Consider the following 25,788-nt stretch of genomic DNA (forward strand, 5'->3'; position numbering starts at 1 on the left):
ACTATGATTTTGAATTCAATATGTGTTGAAGTTACACAAACACTGCAGTTCTTTAAAGTCCCCCTGTACACAATAATTGGATCCCTTAAAAGGATAGTTCACCCAAAAATGAAAATGCTGTCCTCATTTACTCTCCCTCATGTTGTTCCAAACCTGTATGACTTTCTTTCTTCTGCTGAACACAAAAGAAGATATTTTGAAGAAAGTCGGTAACCAAACGACTTATGGATCCCATTGACTTCCATAGTAGAAAAAAAAAAAATACTATGGCAGTCAATGGGGACCAGCAACTGTTTAATTTCCAACCTTCTTTAAAATATCTTCTTTTGTGTTCAGCAGAAGAAAGGAAATCATACAGGTTTGGAACAACATGAGGGTGACTAAATGATGACAGCATTTTCATTTTTTTCACTATCCCTTTAACACTCATCTTTGATCACCAAAATGACATATTTAAACATTTTTTTTTCCTGTGAATTTTTTTATTCATGCCTTAAAATAGCTTTAATATAACTCTACACTCTTCATTTAATATACACAAATCTATGAATATGCAAATTAGCCCGCCTCCTCTCACTCACACCAGCTATACAAGCCGATGTATCAGAATGGGAATGCGTTTTATGCATGGCTCTCTACAACGTTGGACACATAACGACAATTTATACGATTAGCCTTTTGCTTGACTATGTTATCAAACAGCTAATAATGTGTTATGTTACACAAACCATGTTCCCGTTCGCCATCTTAGAGTCAGTCAGCTGCCTTCTAAAAATCAGCATCCTTAGATACGATTTGAACAACTTAGAACCTCAGTGGAGAAAGACAAAGGTTTTAGTTCAACATAACCGTAATATACATCATAATTCACTCACTATATTGCTAAATGTATCAGATTTTTCATTTCAGCAGAAAAATATACTGGGATAAGCTGGCTTCTCTTGAGACACCCCTGCTTTGCAACAGTTAATAATATGACAGTTAAAAATATGCTAAAGCCCGCACGCACGTTGATGTGATTGGTTGCAAGGTAGTTTGTGACGTCAGAAACGTCAGCTATTTCAAACACCATCTTTTTTTCACTGCAGTTTAAGGAGAAAATACTTAGCAATGGTGTAGACTTATGCTTTGCACATGGTTTATCTTAAAGCATATTTAAAACACCACATAGATATATAAACAACATTAAAAATGTGATTTTCACCACAGGGGGTCATCAACATTTTTTTTTTTAACAAATGTTAATTTAGTTTGTGTGGTTTATTGCATGAGGGTAACAAAGCACACAAAACTAATATATAAGTTCAGCTGGAAAATTTATTAACTGAATAAAAACATTAATACATTTTAAATCATCATGACACACTCCAGCAGCTTGACAGCAATGTACAATAAAACAGCAAAGAGACAGTCTAAACTGAGCTATTGTTGTTTTGTATGTATATCATTTCTAAAAATCTAACTCAGACATCTCGCTGTGCATGTTGCATATAATGCATCTGTAATTCTAGTTCTCCAGGCAAAGAACAACCACATATCATGCACTGGAACAGGTGATCCGGGGCAAAAGGCATTTTATTCCCCATTTTGTGTAGATCAGTTTGTTGGGCATACTGAGGTAAGTTTGTTACTTGTGGCATGAGTGGCATCTCATTTATGTTTCCCTGTGAGGTGAAGAAGATGCCTTGTGGTAACGGACCTGGAATTTGCCTTCCAACAGAATGCATTGGATGAGGAGCAGGTAAATTTAGAGCTGGTGGAGGAAAAGGTGGCGAGATAAAAGATGGAGGGCTATTTAAAGGAATCCGCTGGCCAGAAATTAGAGTCACGTGCTGTTGGATGTGGCCTTGTTGAACTGGTCCATTTACAAGGGCTTGGGAAACAACTGGAGTTGCCTGAAACCCCCACATTGGAGTTCTGTCCCCAAGAGGAAAATGAGCTGGTGCAAACGGAATGTTCAGTGGTCCCATCTGGTTTGGGGGAGTTGCGCTAACCCAAGTAGGAGGTATTTGAGGCTGTTCCTGGAGTTGTGGCTGATGAAGCTGCTGTTGAAGAAGCTGCTGTTGTAGCTGCATTTGTTGAGGCAAGTGCTGGATTATTCTGCTTTGCTGCTTCTCTAACCCATCCCCAGGTATTTCTTGCAAGCTCACAGTTGTAGACATTTCTAAAGATGTTTTCATTCCCCATGGATTAGTATTCGGTAGAACGGAAGCACCAGCAGATAGCACTATACCACCAGCCTGACCCATTTCTGTTTTAGCCAGACCAGAGGAATTTGGCATTTGCGAATCATGAGTGAGTTTATCAGATTTGTTGTTGGGTGGTGCTTCCAAGTCAACAGTTCCTTTACCATCTTCTGACGAATTATTGAACAGCTCTGGATTAGATGTTTGCATTGAATCACAGAGTACTGGCCATTGCGACTGCTGTGGGTCTTGCATGGACCTCGGTGACTGCATTTTCACATTCAGAGGTGAAGGCCTGTCCATGTGTTGTTGTGATTCTGATGAGGTCTTCTGCAGAGTGGAGTTTGGTGTATTCACCCAGAGAGAAGGATGCTTGCCCTTTTGCTCTGCTTCAGATACATTTATCTCAGAGTAATGATTAGGTTGTTTTGACATGGGTACACTTGCTTGAGAATGTTGTTGCTGATGCATGAGCTCTGGGAGACCCTCACATTTAGGCAAGATCGTCTTAAGGTGACTTCCTGGCCACTGCATCTGCACTGCATTAGTTGGCTGAGCGTCCAATGAACTTGTGGGCTTCTGACAGAGTAGCAGCTCTTCTGATGAAGGCGCCATTTGTAGCTGCCATTCTTGCTGCAACGGAACCTGCTGGGAATGATTTCTCGTCTGCAAGTGCTGCGATCTCAGCTGCATGTGTTCACGTCTATTTGCATCGAAGCTACTGGATTGTTGTGGAACCACATTTGGCAAGTGTGTTTCAGATACGATTCTACCAGGTAGAGGTGCCGTCCTTCCAATGTCTCGATCTAACCTTGGCCTACCTCTCCTGCCGGTACTTACTCTACCTCTTTGAGAATGTATGGACAGTGAATAACTGTGACTCTGACCTTGCCGTTTACGCATATGAATCTTTTGATGCACAAGCAGACTGCTAAGCCAAGGGAATGATTTATGACACTCCTGGCAGCGGTGGGGTCTCTCCCCCGTATGAGTGTTTAGATGGTCTCGGAGCAAGTAGGCCAAAGCAAAGCTCTTGTCACACAAATGACACTTGTAAGGTTTCTCTCCTGTATGGGAAAGCATGTGCCGCTGGAGCTGACTCTCATCGCTGTAGCCCTTACGGCACTGCGTGCAGCGAAACGGCTTTTGTTGATGCAGCCGCTGGTGTGTTTTCATGTTATGATGAAATGCAAAATCCTTACCACAGTCTGGGCATTTGTATGGCTTTTTGCCGGTGTGGATAATCGAATGCTGCTGCAAATAGCTACTAAATCTAAAGGACTTTTTACAAACTTGACACTGGTAACCCTTGTTGTGTATGCGCATGTGGAGCTCTAACACTGAACGGTAACGAAAGCACTTTCCACAGTCACGACACCTGAACGGTTTCTTCTCTGTTTGGTTCTCCAAACCCCCTACTCCTGACATACTGTCAATATCTGCCTCATCCATTCCAATATCCTGCTTTTCAAGTACTGCTTTAACCTGATTTGTGATATGTGTTGTGTTGATACCCAAAATGTTCGTCATATGTGTTTGCGAATGGGACTGCAGGAGAGATTCTGTCTGGAATTTGAGAGGACAATACTGGCATGCATAGACCTTATCGAATCTCTTGCCATTACTCATTCTTTCATACTCTGCTTCATGGATTAACATGTGTGCTCTTAAATCAGCCGCTTTATAAAAAACTTGAGGGCATAGAGGACAGTTGCGCTGCTGCTCAACGTTTGCGTTTTCTTTACCTACTTGCCCCACAAGAGATACATCATGGTTTGCAATACGTGCCTCAGACCTAGCCGAGATCTTTTTGTGTTGTCGACAATGTGCTCGCATGTTTTGCGCAAAAGCGAATGTTTTTCCACAGTATGAGCAGTGGTAAGGCTTTCGGCCAGTGTGGAGATACTGGTGCTGTTGCAAAAGGCTGCTGTATTTGAAGTTCTTCCCACAGATTTTGCACAGATGGGCTCTTTCATCCACGTGCCTGCGTCGATGGTCCTCCATTACGTAGCGATGCTTAAAGACCATACTACAATCTGGACACTCATACGGCTTCAGTGCAGCGTGGGATCGTTGGTGGATATGCAACGTCCCCAAACTCTGAAAGCCTTTGTTGCACTCCAGGCATCGATAAGGACTGTCTAATGAGTGACTCTGCATGTGGGCATTGATGGACACCCTATACTGGAACTCTTTGCGGCACAGAGGGCAGCGAAAGGGCTTCTCCACAGTCTGTTCACAAGCATGAATCTTTAATCGCATCATTGTCGAGAAACACATACCGCAATGCTCACACACAAATCTCCTCCGTTCCTTGTACATAATCTTAGAGTGTCTTGAATGAGACACACTTGGTTGGCTATTTTCTTTATGAATACTGCGGTGTTTGATGAGGTCACTTCGATGCTGAAAAGTGATGCCGCATTCTTTACAAACGAGGGAAGCCTGCTCATCCTGATGCATGTGAAAGTGTCGATGGAGGTTGTATGTTTCGCGGCGAGTAAACTTTTTACCACATTCATTGCATTCCAGGCGGCTTTTCCTTCGTTTTACAACTATACCCGTCCCGTCACTCTTAGATTCATCTTCCTTCTCTTCTGTGTTGTCCTTATCCTTCTCCGTGCTTTTGAGATCTCCTTTGTCATCGGTCTCTACTTCTGTGCTTTGTGGTTCCTTCTCTTCTGTGTTGTCCTTAACCTTCTCCATGCTTTTGGGATCTCCTTTGTCCTCCATCTCCACTTCTGTGCTTTGTTTTACCTCTCCATGAGACTTTGATTCTTCACTTACATTTGTCGACTCTTCATCTTGTTTTGCTGGGTGTTCCTCCTCTCTAACAAGCTTTAAATCTTTGCTGACATTTTCTATAGTTTTGTCTGCCGTTTCATCTTCGTTGTTTTCTTGCCCTGCGGAGTGACGGGAACGAAAACATTAGAAGTAATTTGCAACGTAAAACCACAACATGTAGCAGTCATTCAGATTTATAATTACAATAACCTATTTAGATGAATTCAATGTTTTAAAAAGGAGTAGATAATCTAAAAAGTCTAAAAAGCTATTAAATACTACCACCGTTATTGTCCGCTTCTAAACAGTTCTATGAACTACTCTCCCCCAAACTCGGTTTTGCTGTTTGCGTTCACACTGGCCAAGTGTCCATAGGAACTGGTAGGAGGGGTAAGGGAGTGACGCAAGCACGGTGACTTTTATTTTGACGGCGCGACAGACCTTTATTTTGGCAGCGCTGAGAACGTCAGAGCAAACAATGCTCGCATTCTCTGTGTTTATTAGTTAACAATCTGTCTAACAGTACTGTTTAATATGTTATTAGATAGAACTGGTATAGAAAGTAGACAGAATATGAAAAAAAGGTTATTAGCCTATGCCGTGTGGTTGATGTCCAGTGTTGCTAGCTGGGCAGATAAACATAATCATGTTTGGCTTGGTCCTCTCAAAGTTGCGTTGGATTTTCTCTTCAGCATAAGGTTTAGAGACCCATCTATCACTGTTTTCCATGTTTGTATAGTTAGTTTATGGAGTAAATATAGGCTATAATCTGTGTGTTTACATTCTAGATGTTTTAAAAATGGCGGGTGCTGGTGTTCCGCGTGCGTTCGGTCAATCAGCGTACACTAACGTCACGGGTAGTTCCTATAGTACTGGTTTAGACCCTACTCTGAAGTAGGACCTAAATTAGTTCCTACAAATGGATTTCCTAGAACTAAAATCGTTCCTAGTCGGCGTGTTCGCACCGCAGGAACATCCGGGTACTTTAGTCAATAGTTCTGGGAACTGTGAAAAGGTTCCTCCGGTCGGAAAGCGGCTTATTATAGGGTTTTCAGCTATTTCAGCAAGCAAGAATTACAAAACATACAAATGAATTAAAAAGCAAAAATGTCAAAGGTAAACCATTGTTTTGACCAACAAATATTGTAATTAATATACTATATAAATGTATAAAACACGTGACTTGCCCTGACAATCATGAAAAATACCCTTGTGCTGATAACATGATTCAACCTTTCAGCAAAAATCCACCTTCATTATATAGCTGGCACATGCCTGATTGTACATTCGTGAGGTATTTTATAGGGCAACTATAAACAAGATGATACTAGAATTTTACTTTGATGAACAAAAAAAAAAAAAAAAAAGTTTAAAACCTAAATGCTTGAAACCCATAGAAGCACTGCTAGAGAAAACAAGCATCTGTGTAACGTGATGATGTATTTCAACAGTTATTAACATTGTAAATCAATGTTTTTCACATTTTAAATTTTAATCTTTTTTAATGCACATTCATAACACTAAACTTTATAACTGAATATAACTGAAAAGTGCTAGGTCATTCCGTCTCAACTCAACCATTGGTCCCCTGATAACATTTTTCAGTTTTTTTTTTTCCTCTGGTAAAAGAAATATATAAATTACGAAGAAAGCCAAAATATTAGATGTTATGGATGTATTTTTACTGATGAAGTAAATATTTTCTTTTTAAATATTTTTTTTCTTTTTCCATTGACGCAAATTGGAATGCACAATTTATATTTGTTGTATTTTCCCTTCACCACTGTAGAAGTATGATGACTTATGATTCTGAGATGTTAAAATGGTCAATTTCATTCTGAATAAGCCATGAACCAAGCCAACCAGCTACAAGATGAATCACAACATTACAAACTTTGATTTGAAGCAAAAAAAAAGGTATTTCAAAATTAGACATAAATCAGGCACAGAGCTGTGTACTTCATGGCTTTAATGTGATAAAGAACTACAATGTTATGAAGCATTGCGAATGACAAATAAAAAAATGATAGAGATGAATTGATTTTAGGTTGTTGATTATAGCCTACAGATACAATATATTTTGTTTGTTACAACTTATGCATAATTATATCATGGGTGACAGTGGCAGTATGTAACAAACGTTTAGGATATGTCTATTTAAAATTTCTACGTACAATAAAAATATACTATTTTTTATTATGTCAGAAAGACTCTTGCACATGGCTTGTTTCACAAGGTCAGTTTATTTAAATGACCTTTTGAGGTGTTGTATGCAATTCTATCTAATTAAAAGCTCTATAACGGATCTTAATTTACAAGCATGAAAGGGTTAAACAAGCAGTTTTGTTTCTGATTGGGTTAGAATAAGCCAATTACAGAGTAATTAATTGCTGCCACCCCAAAAACACGCTCCACGAGTTTCTGCATGATCTTCCCACGGCTGAATATATGTGTGTGTAAAGTCTATGCGCTCTTCAAGAGAGCGCTGCGTGCCATTTACTGTCTGCCCTTGATGCAAAGTTGTACTTACCGATGTTTTCATTGTGCAAACGATCCGAGGTCTCCCCGCAGTCCGTTGCGGGCTCAGCTGAAACAAGATCACCGTTATTTTCGAAAAGCACATCCGTCTTTTGCTCGTCCGCCGTAGATTTCCTATTACATGACATTCCTGATTCATCTTTGTTGCGTGGTGAAAGAGCAGCGCCATGTGGAGATGAATTTTCACTTGCTGGCGAAGACGGAACACCAGGCTCTGTCGTCCCCTTTACGCCGCTGCCTTGCGCACAAACCTCCGCGTCACACTCGGCGACTATAGCAGATGCAGGTTGTAGTTCAGGTTTATTTTCAGCGAGTGTACCGTTAATGAGTTTATTATCTAAGGGTTGTTCGGATTCAGACAGTACAGTAGCCATTTTCACATATTTCTTTCTCTTTTCTCCACCCCTAAAAACATGGAAGCCAGCGATTGATTGGAAGCCTGTGATTACGTCACATGCGCCCTCTGCGACTACATTTAAAGCGACACCTTTCGATAAATGTAGATGGGTGCGAAACTGCATCTAATATTTACATATTTTATTAATTTAGTAGATTTATTGATAACCGTGGTCAGACATGTGAATGTATTCACGTCCTTTTTGTGAAGATTTAATGCATTTTTAAACTGGTAGTTATAATTGACAGAAAAAGGCAGAAATATCCACCAGGGTCCATTTAAATCACAAATTAAGCAACAAAAAAATTTACTTTTTTTTTCTTCTCGATTTTTTGATTTTATTTTTAATATGATTTATTCATGTAATGACAAGGCTGAATTTTCAGTAGCCTTCCAGACTTCAGTGTCACATGATAAATATTGATTACTATCAATGTTGAAACAGTTGTGCTGCTTAATATTTATAATTGACTTTGATAATATAAAAAGGGGATAAATGTATTGATTGCTTTTATTAAAATTTGTTCATATGCAGACATTTTTTCCAAATACACATGATTTTTGTTAACATGGTGAAAAGTTTGCAAAAAGGTATATTTGAGCTTAGCTATCTTGCATTGCATGCAGAGTGACTGGGCAATCTTAGATCTCTATGTTAGTCAGTAATTCTGATAACTGCATTTATTTCCATGGAACTGGAGAACCTCTATGCAATACAATATCCTTTAAAACAGCATTTGGATGTATCTTCTTAACCAGTGATAGTAGCAAAAGTAAAACGTCATTTTACACTGATCTGCGGTGCCTCAATCAAAGAATGAAAATTAATGAATTTTATCATGCCGCAGCATGAATACTAGAGAATATCTTTCTAAACTTATCATATATTATGAACTTGAGCAAGCAGATCCATAAAATGTCAGTAATTTATGATCAGCAACAAGAGTTCATAAGTCGATTTTGATTATAGCTTTGAGCTTTTTGGTGTACACAATACATTTTATTATATATCTGCAACAGGCATAACATATAATGTGGCTGCAATGACATGGCACAATCTGCAACTAGGTAACCTTATAAAACATTGCTTTAAATAAATACATTTACTGTAACCGAATACAGTTTATTTTTCCACATCTCACGGCAACATCAACGTCTGCGTCTTCGTCTGAGGTCTACTGTTCTGCCACGGCGTGGCTGTTGCGATACTCCATTTATGTCAGTCGGTGGTTCAGTGTGCAGAGTACCATCTAAAATATCTGGAGGTGGCGGTAGAGGTGGAAGAGTTGCTGGGATTTGCTCCTCTAGCTGTGGATGTTCCTGTGGCAATAACAGTTGCTGATAAGGCTGCTGTTGTGGAGGTTCCTGTTGCTGTTGTGTAGGTTGCTGTAACTGTTGTTGCTGTTGTGGAATTTGCTGCTGAGGCGGCTGATGCTGCATCTCAAGTAGACCCAACAGGCGTTGCAAAAGTACATTATTCTGCTGCAAGCTGCTTGTAAGGGCCTCTTGTGAAGCCACAAGCGTCCGCATATCGCTTCTGAAGCCTTCTGCAAACTCGCGCAGGTTCTGCTCCATGCGATCTCCAAGCTGCATGGCTGCTTCTCCCAGTCCACGAAGTTCATCTTCCAGCCAGGAAGCGCGTGGTGGAGGGGGCTCCAGTGGGCCCTGGTGGGTCCCTAAGGATGGTTCTGGGCTTGTATGAGGGGTACCGTTGAGGAAAGGCGCGCTGTAAAGGGGTGAAGGAGGTAGCCAGCGTTCTGATGTCGGAGGTGGTACTATTCCCAGACCCAGGCCTAAGCCCAGTTTATCCTCCATGCTGCTCTCCACACCATCACAATCATCTCCATCATCACAGTCTTGCTCACCAGCTTCTTCCTCCTTTTCGAAACCATCTCTTTCAGAACCATCTCCAACTGCAACTGAAACAGTGAAAAAATATGTAAACATTTAATATTCCCATGCTTGACAGACTTTATTACAGATTCAAATTTGTGAGGTCACTCAAAACCTGAAGATGTTACCTGGATCAGTGTCTGACAAGCAACTGAAACTGGCTTTTACTCTAGTGCTCTGCTTTTGACGAGACTGCTGGAGCCTGGGACTGACTTGAGTCGGCCTTCCCATAATTGCAGCCCCTCTGCTGGATGGCAGGTAGCAGGTGCGGTGCCTTGCATCAGCCAGTCTACCACCGTTACGTCTCTTCAGGTCATCCCAGCGTTTCTTCACTTCTCTTAGAGTGCGTGGTACTCTAGACACAGCATTGACACGCTCAAGTATCCCGGCCCAAATTCGCTCTCTTTCTCGGCGCCGGAGCCTCCCTGCTGGACCGAACAGCTCCCCCTCACAGCGGGTCACCTCTGATACCAACACCTCCAGCTCTGCCCCGCTAAAGCGGCTCTTCCTTTTTCCTACGCCTCCTGCGGCTAATGCTGAAGACACCCCCCTGTCTTTAATTCAAAGGCAAGTTTTATTTTAACAAAAAATTAGGCTTCTGCATTTCTATTTAAAGGTGCACTCTGTAAATTGTTCGCTTTTGGTGCGCTGACGGACGGTATTTTTGGACTTATACTGACACATAGCAGCATTAATGCAGGATCACGCAAATATTTTTGACCAAAAAATGTACAAATTTTAGTTGACATTTATTTAAGCCTCTGTCTGTATAAATTGCACTGTATTTTGAATGAGTTAATAGATTTTTTTAAAAGTGTCACATCAAGTGTCATGTTTTTTGTGGTCACCAATGATTTATTTAATCATTGAGTAGAAATTACAATATCAGAATGTTACTATAATAAACTGAGTAATATATAATATTATTAATTCATCTGTCAGTAGGATATGCACCAAAAACTTTCAAGCTGGCAGTTATTAAACCATAACTTGATCCTGAAGAATTAGTTCATTACAGACCCTTCTCGAATCTCCCTTTTCAGTCAAAAATACAAAAAAGGCAGTATCCTTATAACTATGTTCCTTCTTAGAAAGAAATGGTATCTGCACAGATTTCCAGTCAGCATTTACACTGTATTAAAGTACGAAGACTGCTTCTCATTAGAAAAACAAATGATTTGCCCTTATCATCTAATCATGGTTGTATCTCTCTATTACGGTTACTGGACCTTAGTGTTGCAATGATACTATCGTCCATGCTCTCAAAGACAAATGCAGAAAAGTTAGTTCATGTGTTCATGACCTCAAGGCTAGATTATTGTAATGATCTACCGGGTGGTTGCCCTGCATGCATAATAAACAAACTCCAGCTGGTCCAAAATGCAGTTACTAGAGCCAGGAAGTATGAACATAATAGCCTGATTCTGTCAACACTGCATTGGGTCCCAATTAAACATTGCATACATTTTTTTAAATCTTGTTGATTATTTATAAAGCACTGGATGGTTGAGCTCCCCAGTACTTGAGCGAGCTCTTAATGCATTATAGTCCTGCACGTCTATTGCGATCTCAAAATTCTGGCCAGTTGATAATACCCTGAATGTCAAAATCGCCTGTAGGCGGTAGATCCATTTCCTATTTAGCACCCAAAATGTGGAACAGTCTTCCTAGTGTTGTTCGGGAGGCACTCTGTGTTAAATCCAAATGTAAATTAAAACGCATCTATTTTATCTAGAATACACGTAACACACTATCACATTTCTATAAATTCAAATCCGTTAAAAGATTCTTAGGCTGCATAAAGTAGGTCAACTGGAACTGGGAACACTTCCCACAACATCCAATGTTTTTGTTACATCATAAGAAGAATGGCATCTACGCTAATATTAATCTGTCTGTCTCATCCTTATCCTGAGGTCACCGTAGTCAGCCAGATCAGATGGTGCATCTGCACCTAGACGCGACCACAACACAGCCCTGAATGTCAGCAGAGACCATATCAACTACACAATCCCCTGTGAAGACCCTGTCGACACTACAGCCATCAACAAAGATCCTCGAGCAAAGACCACGAGAACCAGACAAGTCCTTTGCACAGACCCTGATGGCCAGCTTCGTCTTCATACTGGCGTGATGAATCCGATCTTCAAGCGAGAAGGAACTGGTTTAAATATTTTGAATATTTCCAATTCACAATCTGTTTTCAGACTTAAACCACAGCATGTTTGTTTGTTGGCCAGAGGAGAACTGGCCCCCCGACTGAGCCTGGTTTCTCCCAAGGTTTTTTTCTCCATTTTGTCACCTGATGCAGTTTGGGTTCCTTGCCACTGTCGCCTCTTGCTTGCTTAGTTGGGGACGCTTAATATTCAACAATATTATTTATCTGACTAAACTGACACTGTTGGATGAGAACTGAATTGAGCTGGACGATGACATCACTGTTTTCTGCAGAGCTGCTTTATAGCCGTCTTATCATCTTATATGAGTGTACATAATTTTGAACATTTATTAAATGTATTATTAATTTCTACATTTGTAAAACTTTGATAATGAGGGGGGAAATACAGAGTGCACCTTTAAATATTACTGTAATGTTAGAAGTAATATTTCAGGAAAGTAAAATCACATATTTTTAAACACTTCCTTCCATCTAAGACTTACTTTGTTCGATTGGGATGAGTTCATCTGAAGACATTCCAGGTGCGACTATGTTGGGATGCACAACCACAACGTTAAAGGGCAGACTGCTAGGCAACCCACCATTCTGGTGGTCACAACTGGCCTCTGAGTCATCATCTTCCCTGGGGAAACCATCCTCTGAGACCCCGCCTCCAAAGGGACCCTCTGGAGACTCCACTTTGATGTGCATGGGAGGTGAGTGCTCATACAGCAACCCTCCCTCCTCGTAGTATTCAGTCATGGAAATGTTGTGGTTTACAGATGCACCAATGTGACTGGTGGACAGCGTGCCATTCACAAGGAGGGTAAAAAGCCACCATGCTGTTCCATAGCAAGGCATTTATTGCTTCATTTTAATGTCTAACAAGGACAGCCTTAATAATGGGCTCAGCAACTACATAAAATAGATAACTACGGAACGGCAATAGGTTAACGTGTCATTTTATATATATATAAAAAATATGATGTGTATTTACACTGATTCTGCGCAATTATTGCGATATTTTGTTGTCTGTACCTTGTATCTCTAAAACAAAAACCTGTGGCTTTTGTCTAATGTTCTTCTGATATTCTGTTATGTTTGACATTATGTATTAGTATCATTAATTACATGCAGACATCTTAGAGCTCTCCTAATTAACAATAAATTTGGCAATGACAAGGAAAAGTCCGAGGCTACAAGAGGAGCGGGCGAGAAATAAAAACAAATAAAGCATGGATAATATAGTTGGATTCGCATTTAACTAATTGTTTAATTAAGGGAATATCTTAAAAGTAAAGGCCAAAATTACCTGTGTCGCAGCAATGCGCATATATTCTGCACCACATCCGCAATGGATGCGCATTCCGCATAAATTACGTTAGCCGCCACTAGCTCTTCTCAAGCAAATACTGCTGTTCGTGGAAAAGTCATATATGCGACGTGCCCGCATTACGAGATAGATTTAGTTTATGGGGAAAAAATCCGTACTCACACCGTCGGACTGTGATAAATGGCCAGAGAGTTTAAAACATAATGCTAACCCGATTTAAGTGCCTAGATGCAAAGCTAACCTCTTAGAATCCTAAATGTACACAGACCACAAATCGTCGCAGGAATATGACATCACACAAAGATATTTACCGTGTTGCTGTATCTGAAATTCTGAAACAAATATTTTATACATTAAAACGGAGAAAGTATATTTAAACAAACTCAGCTCTATAATTATATATACGTTATTAGTATATAAGTTCAAGCTAAATGAAAAAATAATAGTGGAAATAATCCATTCCACCGAAAGGGTGACATTTCAGTCCCCAGGACATTAGCAGCTATATGTATAAAATTGCATGACAGTTTACTCCAAAATACATTTTATTATTAAGCAAAATGTCCTGCACATTAAGCTAACTACAATTTTAAAAAGTACAATTAAAAACATTAATAAAAACTACACAGAACACTAAAAAATATCATTTTCTGCATGTCCCCACTCTCTATCTCTAAACTTTACCAAGAAATATGATTAAAATCCTTGTGAAAACGTTTTTTTTTTGCATTGTTGTTTGACTTTATATCCAATCTATGCTTTAAAAAAAAATTTTTTTTCATGAGAAAAAAAAAAATATTTTATCTAATATTTTAGATATTTACATTCTAGTCGTGTCCCCGGGTTTTCACCATAGACTGTAAAAAATAGGTTTTCACTCAGTCCTGTTACCCTAACACATGCCCCCCTCTGAAAAACTTTGTTTCAACATTTTCAACAGGAAGTTGCATCATCTGGATATTCTGAAGGCAATGTGAAGACCATAGGTAAGTCCTCTCATTTTAATTTCTATATATTTGATGAAATTGTAACTATGACTGAGAAGGTCAATCTCAACACACTGTCCTTTTACCTTAATTATTTCTTAGATTTCATTTGTTTATTTTAAAAATATGAGTCACTAGAATTTTCTCAGTGTCCTCATGCTATTAGCATGTATGCTATGTGGCCATATAACATGTATTTGATAACTTTTTGCTTAAAAACTCAATCCTGTTACTTTCAGTCCTGTTACTTATATGAAAATAACAGGAGTGAGTTAAAGTAACAGGAGTGAGTAGAGTCCTCTGTTTTGTTGATATAATACTGTAAATATTAGTTGATATAATACTATTCACCTGAATTCTAAGTTTTAAGGTTGCAATTACTTATATTGTAGACATTAGCATTAGTTTTACAATGTGAACACCATACTTCCAGGAAGCCAGTCCACCACGAAGTGTCTTAAACGTTTTGTCTTTGTCTTTCATTTAGTAGAAGATGGAGAAAACCCATGCTATGCAGGTGCCAGAAACATCCACCTATGGCATATTGCAATGGAAGGAGCGAAACACACCCGCAACCCTCTCTTTTCTCCCTTTTTTGTCTTAACTTCCCTTTTTCTCCCTCCCTCTCTCCTCTTCTCTCTCTCCTTAGTTCTCTTTCCACCCCCTTCGCTGTGAAGTACTATAGAACATAGTACATCACTACAACAGAGAAATCTTTTGCACACACAGTCATGTACACTCTGTCTCATACACACACATGCACACACATATGGACACTCATTACTGTTACCCAATGTTCATTCCTGTTACTATTTTTTTCTTTTTTTTTCTAAATGAATAAAGTTAAGCTACCGTTTTTATCCATTTTGTTTGGTCAGTCATTTATACAATTGTTTAATAAATTAAATTATTAAAAAAAAGTATAAACTTGGAGCTTCGATCTGCTTTAAAAGGAATTTATTTATTTATTTAAATACACATTGCCTTAATATTATAGTTATTTTTTTGTCACAAATATCAATTATTTGAACATATAACCAACCATTTATTTAAAATAAACACTTTCTTGTGGGGAAAACAAAGGAATTAATCGACATGCTTTTAAACATGCTTTTTAAATGGCACATGAGTTTCGGTAACAGGACTGAGAAAACATGCGTCCATCTTCTGTTTAGAAATCTTGTAAAAAATTAAGTACAGTTGCCTGAGATTGACCAATACATTCAGATTTTGAATAGTTAAATATGTGTAAATTCAGTGTTCGAAAAAGATTTAATTTTGAAGAGTTACAACAAGCAAATGTTGCCTATTCGGTGGAATTGTTGTCTAAATGAAAATTGCAGCTACACTCGATTTGAGTATAAAGTTGAAAAGGAAAAAGAGCTAAATACGGTTCCCATTTCTCACATGGTAGAAGAGTAAACATGCAATGGCTTGGACTAGCTTACTTGTATTAGCTTATCACTTGCTTCACCAGAGTGATCCGGTGAGCATAGCCTATGTGAGGATCTTTTTGGTTAAAATCAATCTTCACTATAGCTGACCTATGCAAATGAACTTTTGACTCAAAACCTTTAAGTCACGGAGATAGGCTATATCTCTTGCGACAATGTCCCGATGTGTGACTGCCCACAAAGTGATACTGATGTACAATGAGTAATTATAAAATAAAAATCTAGAATTTATTTTTACTCATTATAGTAGCAGGCAGAAAATAAAATAGATAAAATAATAAAAAAAACAAAGATACATCTAGGCTTTTTAATCAGATATGTATTTTTTATCCTTGCCTAGCCTTCATTGGCCATCTGTTTTCTCCCACAAAAGCTAATGATTTATCTGTGATTTTTCTGGAATTGGAGTCAAAAATCAGCCCAAGATTCACAAAGCATAAACCATATGGTAACTTTTTTGTGAACTTTTTTTTAATTTAAATTATGAAATTTAAAAGTGAAAAGTCTGAGGCTTCTAACGTAATGTAATGGACAGTTTATAAGTAAACACAGAATGGAAATATAAAGAAGACATATAGAATAATGAAGAATAAGAAAAGGAAGGTAATTTGGATTGGCTATAACAACGGCCATAAAAATGTATTTTAAAGATCTGTCCATTGTCGTTGACACCATGCATCAAAGGGATAAAAAACCTTAGATTTCTTATGGTTTGAGTAAAAGTCTAACCAGGGAAATAACCAATATTTCAAAATTCTTCGATAGTCAATAAGAATCTCTGGTGACAAACACCTTGAATGGTTTAGCTGCCACGTGTTGATTCAGTTTAACTTTCCCATGTCATGTTTATCTAAAGTCATCAGTTTGTAGGTATTTTGAAATATTACGGAAAATAAGGTTACCATCAGCTAAGATTTCACAGCTTATATATATATATATATATATATATATTTTTTTTTTTTAATCAAGGGGAAATAATATAGTTACATGGGGAAATTAATCAATGCCCACTTTCAATTAAATGAGAATTCAAATTAAAACTTTTTACTTTTCACAATTAAAACTTTTCACTGCAGTACTCTGACAGTCTGAAATAAAGTCTGTGTTGTCCACTCAAATTTCCTGAATTTGATCACATTTTTAAAAAATAATAAAAGAGCCCTCTGAAGTGAAACACCACAGACTCTAGCATGAATCATTGTTTGCAATTGCACCACAATGTAATGTATCCTAATTTAGCAAAAGAACATTAAGATATGTTAAATAACATTTATCATTATAGATTTAACATTATAACATGGCCAATTTTTAAACCCTTGGTTTTGCATGCAAGTTTCCAAAGATAAGTAATATAATAATGGTAACACTTTACAATAAGGTTCATTATAGTTAACGTTAACATGAACTAACAATGAGCAATACATTTGTTACTATATTAGTTCATCTTTGTTAATGTTAGTTAGCTGTTCATTGTTTGTTCATGTTAGTTCACAGTACATAATGTTAACAAATAACCTTTGATTTTAATAATGTATTTGTAAATGTTGAAAGTAATGTTAACTAAGATTAATAAATACTATATTGTTCATTCTTAGTTCATGTCAACTAATTTAGTTCACTAATGTTAACTAATGAACCTTATTGTAAAGTGTTACCATAATAATTGTACAACATCAGTCAAAATTCAGTTAAAACTGTTTTATGAAAAAAAAAGAGATGAAATAAAAAAGTGAAACATTATTAACATTATGTGTGCTTAGCACCTAAGTCTTGTCAAAACATTTTTCTTAAAGTAGCGCATGATAAGCACTTAATATTTATAACTCATGACAAATTTGTTAATTTTCTGAACATATTTGTTACAAGTTGTTACTAATATGCAACCAAATTTCCCCTTTATAAATAACCGCTGCAAATGATTCCCTATTAGAAAATAATAAGAAACATTTGTGAATATTGTTTCTCAACATGCAAAAATGATTTGCAATAATATGTTCTAGAAAGACAATCTGAATTATGTTGAAGCACATGCTGGAGTCACACACTGGTTACTATTTAAGGCTTACATAATGAATCAACATGTATGTATGTCCTTGAAAATTATCTCGAGCTGTGGAGTAGACAGAGTATAAAAGGTGCGTCTTAACAGCATGAGAACACACACTCAGCAGTCTCAACATGAAGGCTCTCATTTTTCTGGCTCTGTTCGCTGTGGCTTGTAAGTAAAGGGGCATGAAAGATTTAGATTGGAATTAATACAGATCTATTAAGGGTTTTTATAAACAGGAATCATCATGTAAAATATAATCAATTTTTAATTTAACTCCGTATGGTTACAGCTCACTTTATTAATATTGGTAAAATTTATGTATGAAACAATGAAACCTTATGTTTTCCCAGATGCCGCTCCTCTGGATGAGGATGACAAGATTGTTGGCGGATATGAGTGCACTAAGAATGGTGTTGCATACCAGGTTTCCTTGAACAGTGGCTACCACTTTTGCGGTGGCTCTCTGATCAGCAACCTCTGGGTTGTGTCTGCTGCTCACTGCTACAAGTCGTAAGTGACAGTCCTTTTTTTTTTTTTTTTTTTTTTGCGTGTGCATAATAAATATATACAGGGGAGACTGGACTGGAGCTTGTCACATGGGGAAGTTGTTACATTATCTCAGTAGGTTTGACTCAAAAGTCCAATGCACAAAAACTTTGTCTTAGGATTTGAATTAAGAATAATGTTGTTGTTTTTTAACGATTTTTATAGTGTAGGAAGTTGTTACTTTTAACATTTTAGCTTTGTAATGAATTATTTTGTGCTTCATTTTTTTCCCTTTTTAAATTTAACAGAAAGCAACTAAATAACCAATGTAATGACAAATTTCTACTTGCTATGCCATTATATAAAAAAAAGAAATTAAGTATGCATTAAAATGATCAAAAGTAACAGTAAAGACAGTGATAATGTTACAAAATATTTATATTTTAAATAAACGCTGTTTAATATAACTTTCTATTCATTAAAGAATCCTTAAAAAATTCCACAAAAAATATGGAGTTTTTAAATTGTTTTCAAATTGATAATAATAAGAAATGTTTCTTGAGCACCAAATCAGCATATTAAATGATTTTGAAGGATCATGTGACACAGAAGACTGGAGTAATGATGCTGAAATTTCAGCTTTCCATCACAGGAATAAATCACATTTAAAAATATATATATATATATATTCAAATAGAAAACTGTTTTAAAGTGTAATAAAATTTCACAGTAGTACTGTTTTTACTATATTTTGGATCAAATTAATGCAGCCTCAGTGAGCTTATGATACTTCTTCCAAAAAACATCTTACCGACCCCAAACTTTTGAATGGTTTTGCTCAATCTGCTCATAGTGCTACAATATGCCCTGCTATGGGGTAGAAATATCCATCAGCTTACTGCAGTCAAGAATTGAATTGAATTGAATTACTTTTCAAAAATAAATATCTCCTATAAGAGGCACATAAGGGATACATTATTAGTAATCACTTAAAATTCAGCCAACAAAGTGCACATTTTCTTAGGTTCAAAAAATAAGTTCTAGAAGTATGTTAAAGAGTTTAACATTTAATGCTTTCTGTATAAACCAATAATCACTTACTTGTCTCTATTCTCAGACGTGTCCAGGTGCGTCTGGGTGAGCACAACATTGACACCACTGAGGGCACCGAGCAGTTCATCAACTCCGCTACGGTCATCAGACACCCCAGTTACAACAGCAATACTCTGGACAATGACATCATGCTGATCAAGCTGAGCAGTGCCGCCACTTTGAACAGCTACGTTAAGACCGTTGCTCTGCCTTCAAGCTGTGCTTCATCTGGTACCAGCTGCCTGATCTCTGGATGGGGAAACATGAGCGCCAGTGGAAGTGCGTGCCACTAAATTAATATGGAATGAAACTTCCTGCGTAAATCTTTAGGCCATCTTAAAATAACCCCTTAATGCAAATTAACCAAGTGGGGACTTGATGTTTTCTCAGGCAACTACCCCAGCCGTCTGATGTGCCTGAACGCTCCTATCTTGAGTGACAGCACCTGCAAAAGTGCCTACCCTGGTCAGATCACTTCCAACATGTTCTGCGCTGGCTTCATGGAGGGAGGCAAGGACTCCTGCCAGGTAAGATCAATGCTAAACTTTTGATGTCAAGCTAACAGATGTATAAAAATACTTTTTGCAGCAATTATTGACTTCTCTGAAACGCTTCTGTATCGCAGGGTGACTCTGGCGGCCCAGTGGTGTGCAACAACCAGCTGCAGGGTATTGTGTCCTGGGGTTACGGGTGTGCCCAGAGGAACAACCCTGGTGTCTATGCCAAAGTCTGCAACTACACCACCTGGATCAGAAACACCATGAGCTCCAACTAAGCTACCATGGATTTTCAAGGCCATAATCATGGCATGCTGCAATATCATTTTGGCAAACTAAAATAAATATCCGATGACAAACTAAAATAAAGATCTGATAACAAACATTAAAGAATTTTCTTTGTATTATTAATATTATAATTTAGCTAAGTTTTGAGATCTCTGTATTTTCACAGATTGAGTTCCACATTATCATTAATTAAATTGACATATTGAATTAACATTGAATACATTTATTATGGATCTTTTCATTGATTTTTATTTGATTCATTTCTGGTCAGATCTGGTTGCACTTACTATCTGTTATAAAAAAAAAAAAAAACCTGAATGTTTAGCCCAAACAGCTATACAGGTATAAATAACAAGACTTGAGCAATATCAGACAAGACATTTAATCTGTTATAAGCAACAGATAAAGTTTCACTTACAGCACCAACAGATCTAAATCAAACTATAGGATCTCTAAATAAAACAATACTGTCAATTACAGGGAATAACTAGTCCAAATATTTGAAAATTTATTTTTTAAACAAAATTATGTGTCAGTACATCAGTAATGTTGATATCACATGAAAAACATCATGTTCATATACAGCCAACATTTTCACTAGTTTCAGAAGTTATGTCATTCCCATACAAAAGTTCCTCACACACTCATTGAACAAAAGAGAACAACTTTTACCGAATATTCATATTTGTCCTCTGGCATGGTCCAAGTAATGTCCATGCAGTTCTAGAAGGTTGGAAAAACAAGCGTTACATTCAGTGCATACTAAGTTACCGGTTGTGTCCTCTGTCTTCAATACAGACGGTGACTGGCTTGAACCATTTAATTCATCTATTGTTGAAAAACTGTTCTCAGAGTGTTTTTTAACAATTTGCCTCACATTATTTTGAGAATTAGGAAAGGAATGTGGGTCTGATGACACATAAGCCAATGTCCTGGTGGTGCTCGGGGCCTCCGTGTTCGGTTTTTGCTGCTGCTTTGGTAATGGATGTAAGCTTGAGTGTGACAATGAATGAGGCATTTCAGCACCATTTGAAGAGGAGAATGAGAGGAGTTTCTTTTGTGTCTGATTATCAGAAAGGCAGTAGTTGTGGCTTTGACGCTGGGGGTGGTGAGATTGATGTTCCCCTGTTATAAGTAGCTGGCCTTTCATTGCTATTGGTTCTTTCTCTACAGACTTGTGGAGGAGCTGATGATGGAAAAGCAAGTCTAAGGTCTCAAAACTGGCATTGCACGTACCGCACTCGTAGGGATGCACAGCAGACTGCGGATGAACGGTGTAATGTGTCTCCATTGGATCATTTGGGAAGTGAACGACTCCGTGTCGTTTAAGAACGATCGCGCTCGGGAAACCTTTTCCGCAAATATCACAAATAAAGGGCATAGTTGAGCGGTGCCACTCTTGCTGATGATTTCTCAACTTTTGTGCATTTGAGAACGTGTGAGGACAGAAGGGACAAACATGAGCGTTAAGCTCTGGATGCTTCTGCAGATGTTTATTGTACAAGCCCACAAATCGAAACCCCTGACCGCACTTGGGACAAAAAAAACGTCCTCTCTTCTGTCTATGCAGCCGCTGATGAATCCAAAATTTGTTCCAGTTTTTAAACATCCTGTTGCAATCGACACACGTGAAACCTTGACCCCGCGAATGAGTGAGCATATGGGCTCTCAGCCTTCCTACGTGCCGGAATACTCGTCCACACCGTGGGCAGAAGTACTTTCTTGGATCTGCTTTTTGGTGCGTACTGTTCAGTTGAGATACAAAATAGCTGCATTTGATCGGCTGATTCACTGAATAGAGATTATTCTGAGAGTCATAAACAGAAGTGGCCATGACCTGAGGAGGGCAAGCAAGCAAAGAAGAGCATCTTTTGAACTTCCTCAGCAAAGAAAAATCTTTTTCAGGAGATTTTACTGGACTTGCACTTCGCATTTTTTGTGCTGTTCTTCTTTTCAAGGAGTTTTTGGGTTGTAATCTGTGAGGAGAACTGTAACCAGAAGACTTGCTTTTTGTGTGCCGCATGGAAATGCAGTGCTTGCTGTGCGTATGTAGCTCTGAGAGAAGACTGAACGTCTGCTTGCAGCAGTCACAGCTGTAACGCTGGGTATCCTTGTGTCCTTGCAAATGTAATTCATACTCATCTCTGGTGCCAAAGCAACATTTGCAAAGGTGACACCTGAAGCTGATAACACCATCCAATTCCATATCTTTCAACGTGGAATGTGGGTGTCTTTTACCTTCACACGTGTGTATCTTTAATGGCCCGATCTGAGAAAATCCCTTACCACATTTGGAACAGAAGTAAGGCCTGATGGACCAATGCACTCTTTCATGGACACGTGCAGTACAAGCCTGAGTAAAGGATTTGCCGCATACCTTACAAGAGTATGGTTTCTCTCCACTGTGAATACGAAGATGGATTTTGAGGACAGACTTGTAGCAAAAGACTTTGCCACAGATCGGACATGTTTGAGGTTTCCCTTTCCCTCTTCCTCGCCCCCTCCTCCTTCTAGGGGTGACTTGATTAATACGACAGTCACTTTCCACTTTGTCGATCACGCTCACATGGTTCATGTCTGCATTTTTCTCAGTCGTGGCTCTACTTTGGTCTTGGTGTCTGTGCGCACGTTTCCGACTTTTGGATTTATGGACTTTGCTGTGAGATCGCAGGTTAGAGAGCTGAGCGAAGGCTTTCCCACAATCCTGGCATGTGAAGGGCTTCTCACCTGTGTGGACACGCAGATGAATGATATACGCAGAGGCGTGATTGAACGGGCGCCCGCAATATTCACACTTGATGACCCGTTTCTCTTTGCGTGGCCGTCCGCGAGAAAATGAATGAAATCCACGTTTACTTTCTTTGATCTCCATACTGCTTGCCTCCGCACGGGCTTCGGTTGATGGTGTCTGGCTATTCAGCTCTGAATTAGGCTCTTGCGTTTTCTCAGGTGAATGATCTACACATGCATCATCCAATGTTACATCAGTTTGGTTTAATGTGTCAGAGGGCAGGGCTTCTTGATTTTCAGTGTCAGAAATTTTTGCATCTGCAGTGTCCTCATGGATTTGTTTTTCACATTCTTCTTCGCACTGGCTATCACTTATAATAGGACAGGATGTATCACAGACATCTTTCTCAGATGTTTGGACAGTTGAACAGTGGGCTTCATTCATGTCAGACTCTCTTTCAGACTGACTACTTGAGATTTCATCTGTTTGAACAGATATCTGAGTGTCGATTTGTGGTTTCTTTAATTCTGCATTAAGAGGCAGTGATTTTGGTCCATTATCTGTGGTGCTGGAAAGACAATTAGAATTTGACTCTGGCTGATCAAGGTCTTCCAAACATTTCGGAGCATCCATTTCAGCTTCTTTGACAGGGGTAAAATCAGACTTAAATTGCTCTGGAAATGTATTTACATCTGCATTACAAGAGCCCTTTTCACTCTCTTTTTTGTCAACATTAACAGGCAAGGACTCATGTAGGGCATTAGTGCCTGCAGGCGACGGTTCCTCCACTCTTCTGTTCTGGGAGCTTAATGCCAGACCTTTTGAAATGAATTCCCCCATACCTCTCTTCACAGATTGTTCCTTGGTTTCATCCTCATCAGTGTTGGTTCCTTGCTTCTTATCCTCTCCTTTAAGCATGATGTGCGAGTCGCCTGCAGGTGCCTGAGTTTCCCTTCACTCAAGCTGAAACCAGACAAAGGAAAAGGAATGAAAGATATAGATAAGATATTATAAGATGTATTGCATCTAATGATACGTTTAATCAACACATTAGTAGCTGCTTCACATATTATCCACATTATAGGTGGATCTATTAGCCTAATTTTGTTGTAGTACAACATCAATGAAAAAATACATGACATTATATTAAAATAATATTATATACATCATATTTCATCTCCGGAAAAGTGTGTCCCACGGCATCCGACTGAAAAACAACACATTCACTGGACCTGATTGAGAGCTACTGATAGATATTTTTACTGCCAAGTTGGAATTGTAAAGGTATATGGCCAATTTTAAAAAGTTGTTACGCCACATACAAGCATTTGTATTGAGCTTAAATAGTATTGCTGTATTATTTTGATGGCAAAATGTTATATCCTTAAATGCATCATGTCATCAGTAACACCCACGTTTGTTATTTTCATGCAGGATATAGCCTCAATATTTGTAACTTCCAAAGAGTTTAGCCTAACTAATAATGTATAAAACAAAGGAGATTAAGGAAGTTAGCTGAATACCTAATGATTGTTTTTATACGTTACGTTTATTTATTTTTTAAGTTGATCCTTTTTCATTAGATCATTACTGCCATAAAGTATTTATGTTTCACGTGTTTCTATGATTGTCAATAGTGGCTCGTGGTCCGTTCTTTTATTAGAGCGATTCATTCAAAGAACCGACTCATACGAGTCATTCGTTATAGTGAATAGAACTACAACAAAGAAAACAAAACAAATAAGGCTTTTCAACTCATTGTCCCCCTTTTGAGTGCTTACCCAGTATTTGTATTTAATAATATTCAATAATGACCGCAAAAGCACAAACAATTAGGGTAAAAAATTCAGTGCCGCAGTAGATAGCGGTTGATGCAGAGAGATATGACGCTCTGCATGCGTTTGCAAAGGCCATTCCTTCCATAATGTCTCTGTAATGCTTTATGCATGCGCTGTTACAGTCAGCCCTGCATCTCCTAATACTACAGAACCTGTCCTTTAAGAACGAGCTTACTTTGAAAAGCGAAATCAGCGTCTTTGAACAGGATTAATGTGTCTGTCGATTAATTCAACGCCCGACGCAGGACTAAACGAAAATTTTTAAAAACCAACACTTAATTTTTTAGATAATAAGAAACACCATTTCAATGCAAAATTACCCATCGTTTGATCGACTGCAAAAAATGAGCTTCTGCCTTAACTTTGTAGAAAGTACATACGAACAAGCAACACAAAGAAAGGCAACCAACCTTTCATGCTCTTTCTTTTCAGCAGCACCAATGAACTACGATTCAGGACTCATACCCTAAACAAATGGAGTTTCCTTTTCCGTTTCCGATAAAAGCCTCTTCGACGTCTTTTTCTGGATGTGTGGTTATGTTAAGAAAATCACCCCAGTATGTAAACACATGTTAAATAATTCTACCGCGCACGATGTATACCAAACCATCAATTACATATAAAGACATGGGTATGGGTATGACTTTTATTCAATTTTAATTGCAGTTAAATAATATATATATATAGAAAACAAATTGTTCACTGCAAAAGGCATGCATCTAATATTCCAAGCTGCAAACCAAACCATAGAAATGGTTCCAAATTAAATGTGAAATTATAAATAAAAAATAAATAGCCTATATAAAATTCTAAAACCACAAATGATAAGCAGTTTAACATAAGTCATGACAATGGCAATTGTAGGGCTGATCTGATGCTGCCCTTCATTTAAACAGAACAGGTATAAGTTATAAATGTAGCCTACTAATGGTTATTGTTAGTTATGTTCATTCATAATACAGATTATGAACTGATATTAGTTTAGTTATTGGTATGTAAAATAAACGTATAAAATTAATATTACTTTAGACTAATAAATGCAAAATGCAAAATTATTATTCATTGTTTTCCATGTCT

At 38.1% G+C, this 25,788-nt stretch overlaps 4 protein-coding genes across 6 annotated transcripts; 1 reads left to right on the forward strand and 3 right to left on the reverse strand.

Moving 5' to 3' along the window:
* Positions 1 to 1,300: 1,300 nt before the first annotated feature.
* On the reverse strand, positions 1,301 to 7,909 carry LOC308704216 (uncharacterized protein). Its single transcript, XM_081388360.1, has 2 exons — positions 7,501 to 7,909; positions 1,301 to 5,089 (listed from the first exon to the last, which is right to left on the reverse strand). The coding sequence occupies exons 1-2, from the start codon at positions 7,880 to 7,882 to the stop codon at positions 1,464 to 1,466; spliced, it is 4,008 nt and encodes a 1,335-aa protein (XP_081244486.1). The 5' UTR covers positions 7,883 to 7,909; the 3' UTR covers positions 1,301 to 1,463.
* A 342-nt stretch (positions 7,910 to 8,251) lies between these two features.
* LOC308704958 (uncharacterized protein) lies at positions 8,252 to 13,372 on the reverse strand. 2 transcript variants are annotated; one of them, XM_081389694.1, is made up of 4 exons: positions 13,269 to 13,372; positions 12,460 to 12,798; positions 9,927 to 10,352; positions 8,252 to 9,824 (listed from the first exon to the last, which is right to left on the reverse strand). In XM_081389694.1, exons 1-4 carry the CDS (start codon positions 13,327 to 13,329, stop codon positions 9,055 to 9,057), a joined length of 1,596 nt encoding a protein of 531 aa, XP_081245820.1. In that variant the 5' UTR covers positions 13,330 to 13,372; the 3' UTR covers positions 8,252 to 9,054. The 2 variants fall into 2 exon arrangements, with proteins under 2 accessions (XP_081245820.1, XP_081245821.1); XM_081389695.1 differs by lacking the exon at positions 13,269 to 13,372 and having other exon boundaries at positions 8,258 to 9,824; positions 9,927 to 10,334; positions 12,460 to 12,942.
* A 4,521-nt stretch (positions 13,373 to 17,893) lies between these two features.
* On the forward strand, positions 17,894 to 20,363 carry prss1 (serine protease 1). Its single transcript, XM_081389696.1, has 5 exons — positions 17,894 to 17,947; positions 18,130 to 18,289; positions 19,383 to 19,636; positions 19,748 to 19,884; positions 19,983 to 20,363. Exons 1-5 carry the CDS (start codon positions 17,908 to 17,910, stop codon positions 20,130 to 20,132), a joined length of 741 nt encoding a protein of 246 aa, XP_081245822.1. The 5' UTR covers positions 17,894 to 17,907; the 3' UTR covers positions 20,133 to 20,363.
* A 13-nt stretch (positions 20,364 to 20,376) lies between these two features.
* Positions 20,377 to 25,223, reverse strand: LOC308704960 (uncharacterized protein). 2 transcript variants are annotated; one of them, XM_081389698.1, is made up of 3 exons: positions 25,122 to 25,223; positions 21,020 to 23,836; positions 20,506 to 20,865 (listed from the first exon to the last, which is right to left on the reverse strand). In XM_081389698.1, the coding sequence occupies exons 2-3, from the start codon at positions 23,789 to 23,791 to the stop codon at positions 20,779 to 20,781; spliced, it is 2,859 nt and encodes a 952-aa protein (XP_081245824.1). In that variant the 5' UTR covers positions 23,792 to 23,836; positions 25,122 to 25,223; the 3' UTR covers positions 20,506 to 20,778. The 2 variants fall into 2 exon arrangements, with proteins under 2 accessions (XP_081245823.1, XP_081245824.1); XM_081389697.1 differs by having other exon boundaries at positions 20,377 to 23,836.
* Positions 25,224 to 25,788: the final 565 nt, after the last annotated feature.

This window comes from Scardinius erythrophthalmus (assembly GCF_964197995.2).
Source record: "Scardinius erythrophthalmus genome assembly, chromosome: 16".
Lineage (NCBI taxonomy): Eukaryota > Metazoa > Chordata > Actinopteri > Cypriniformes > Leuciscidae > Scardinius > Scardinius erythrophthalmus.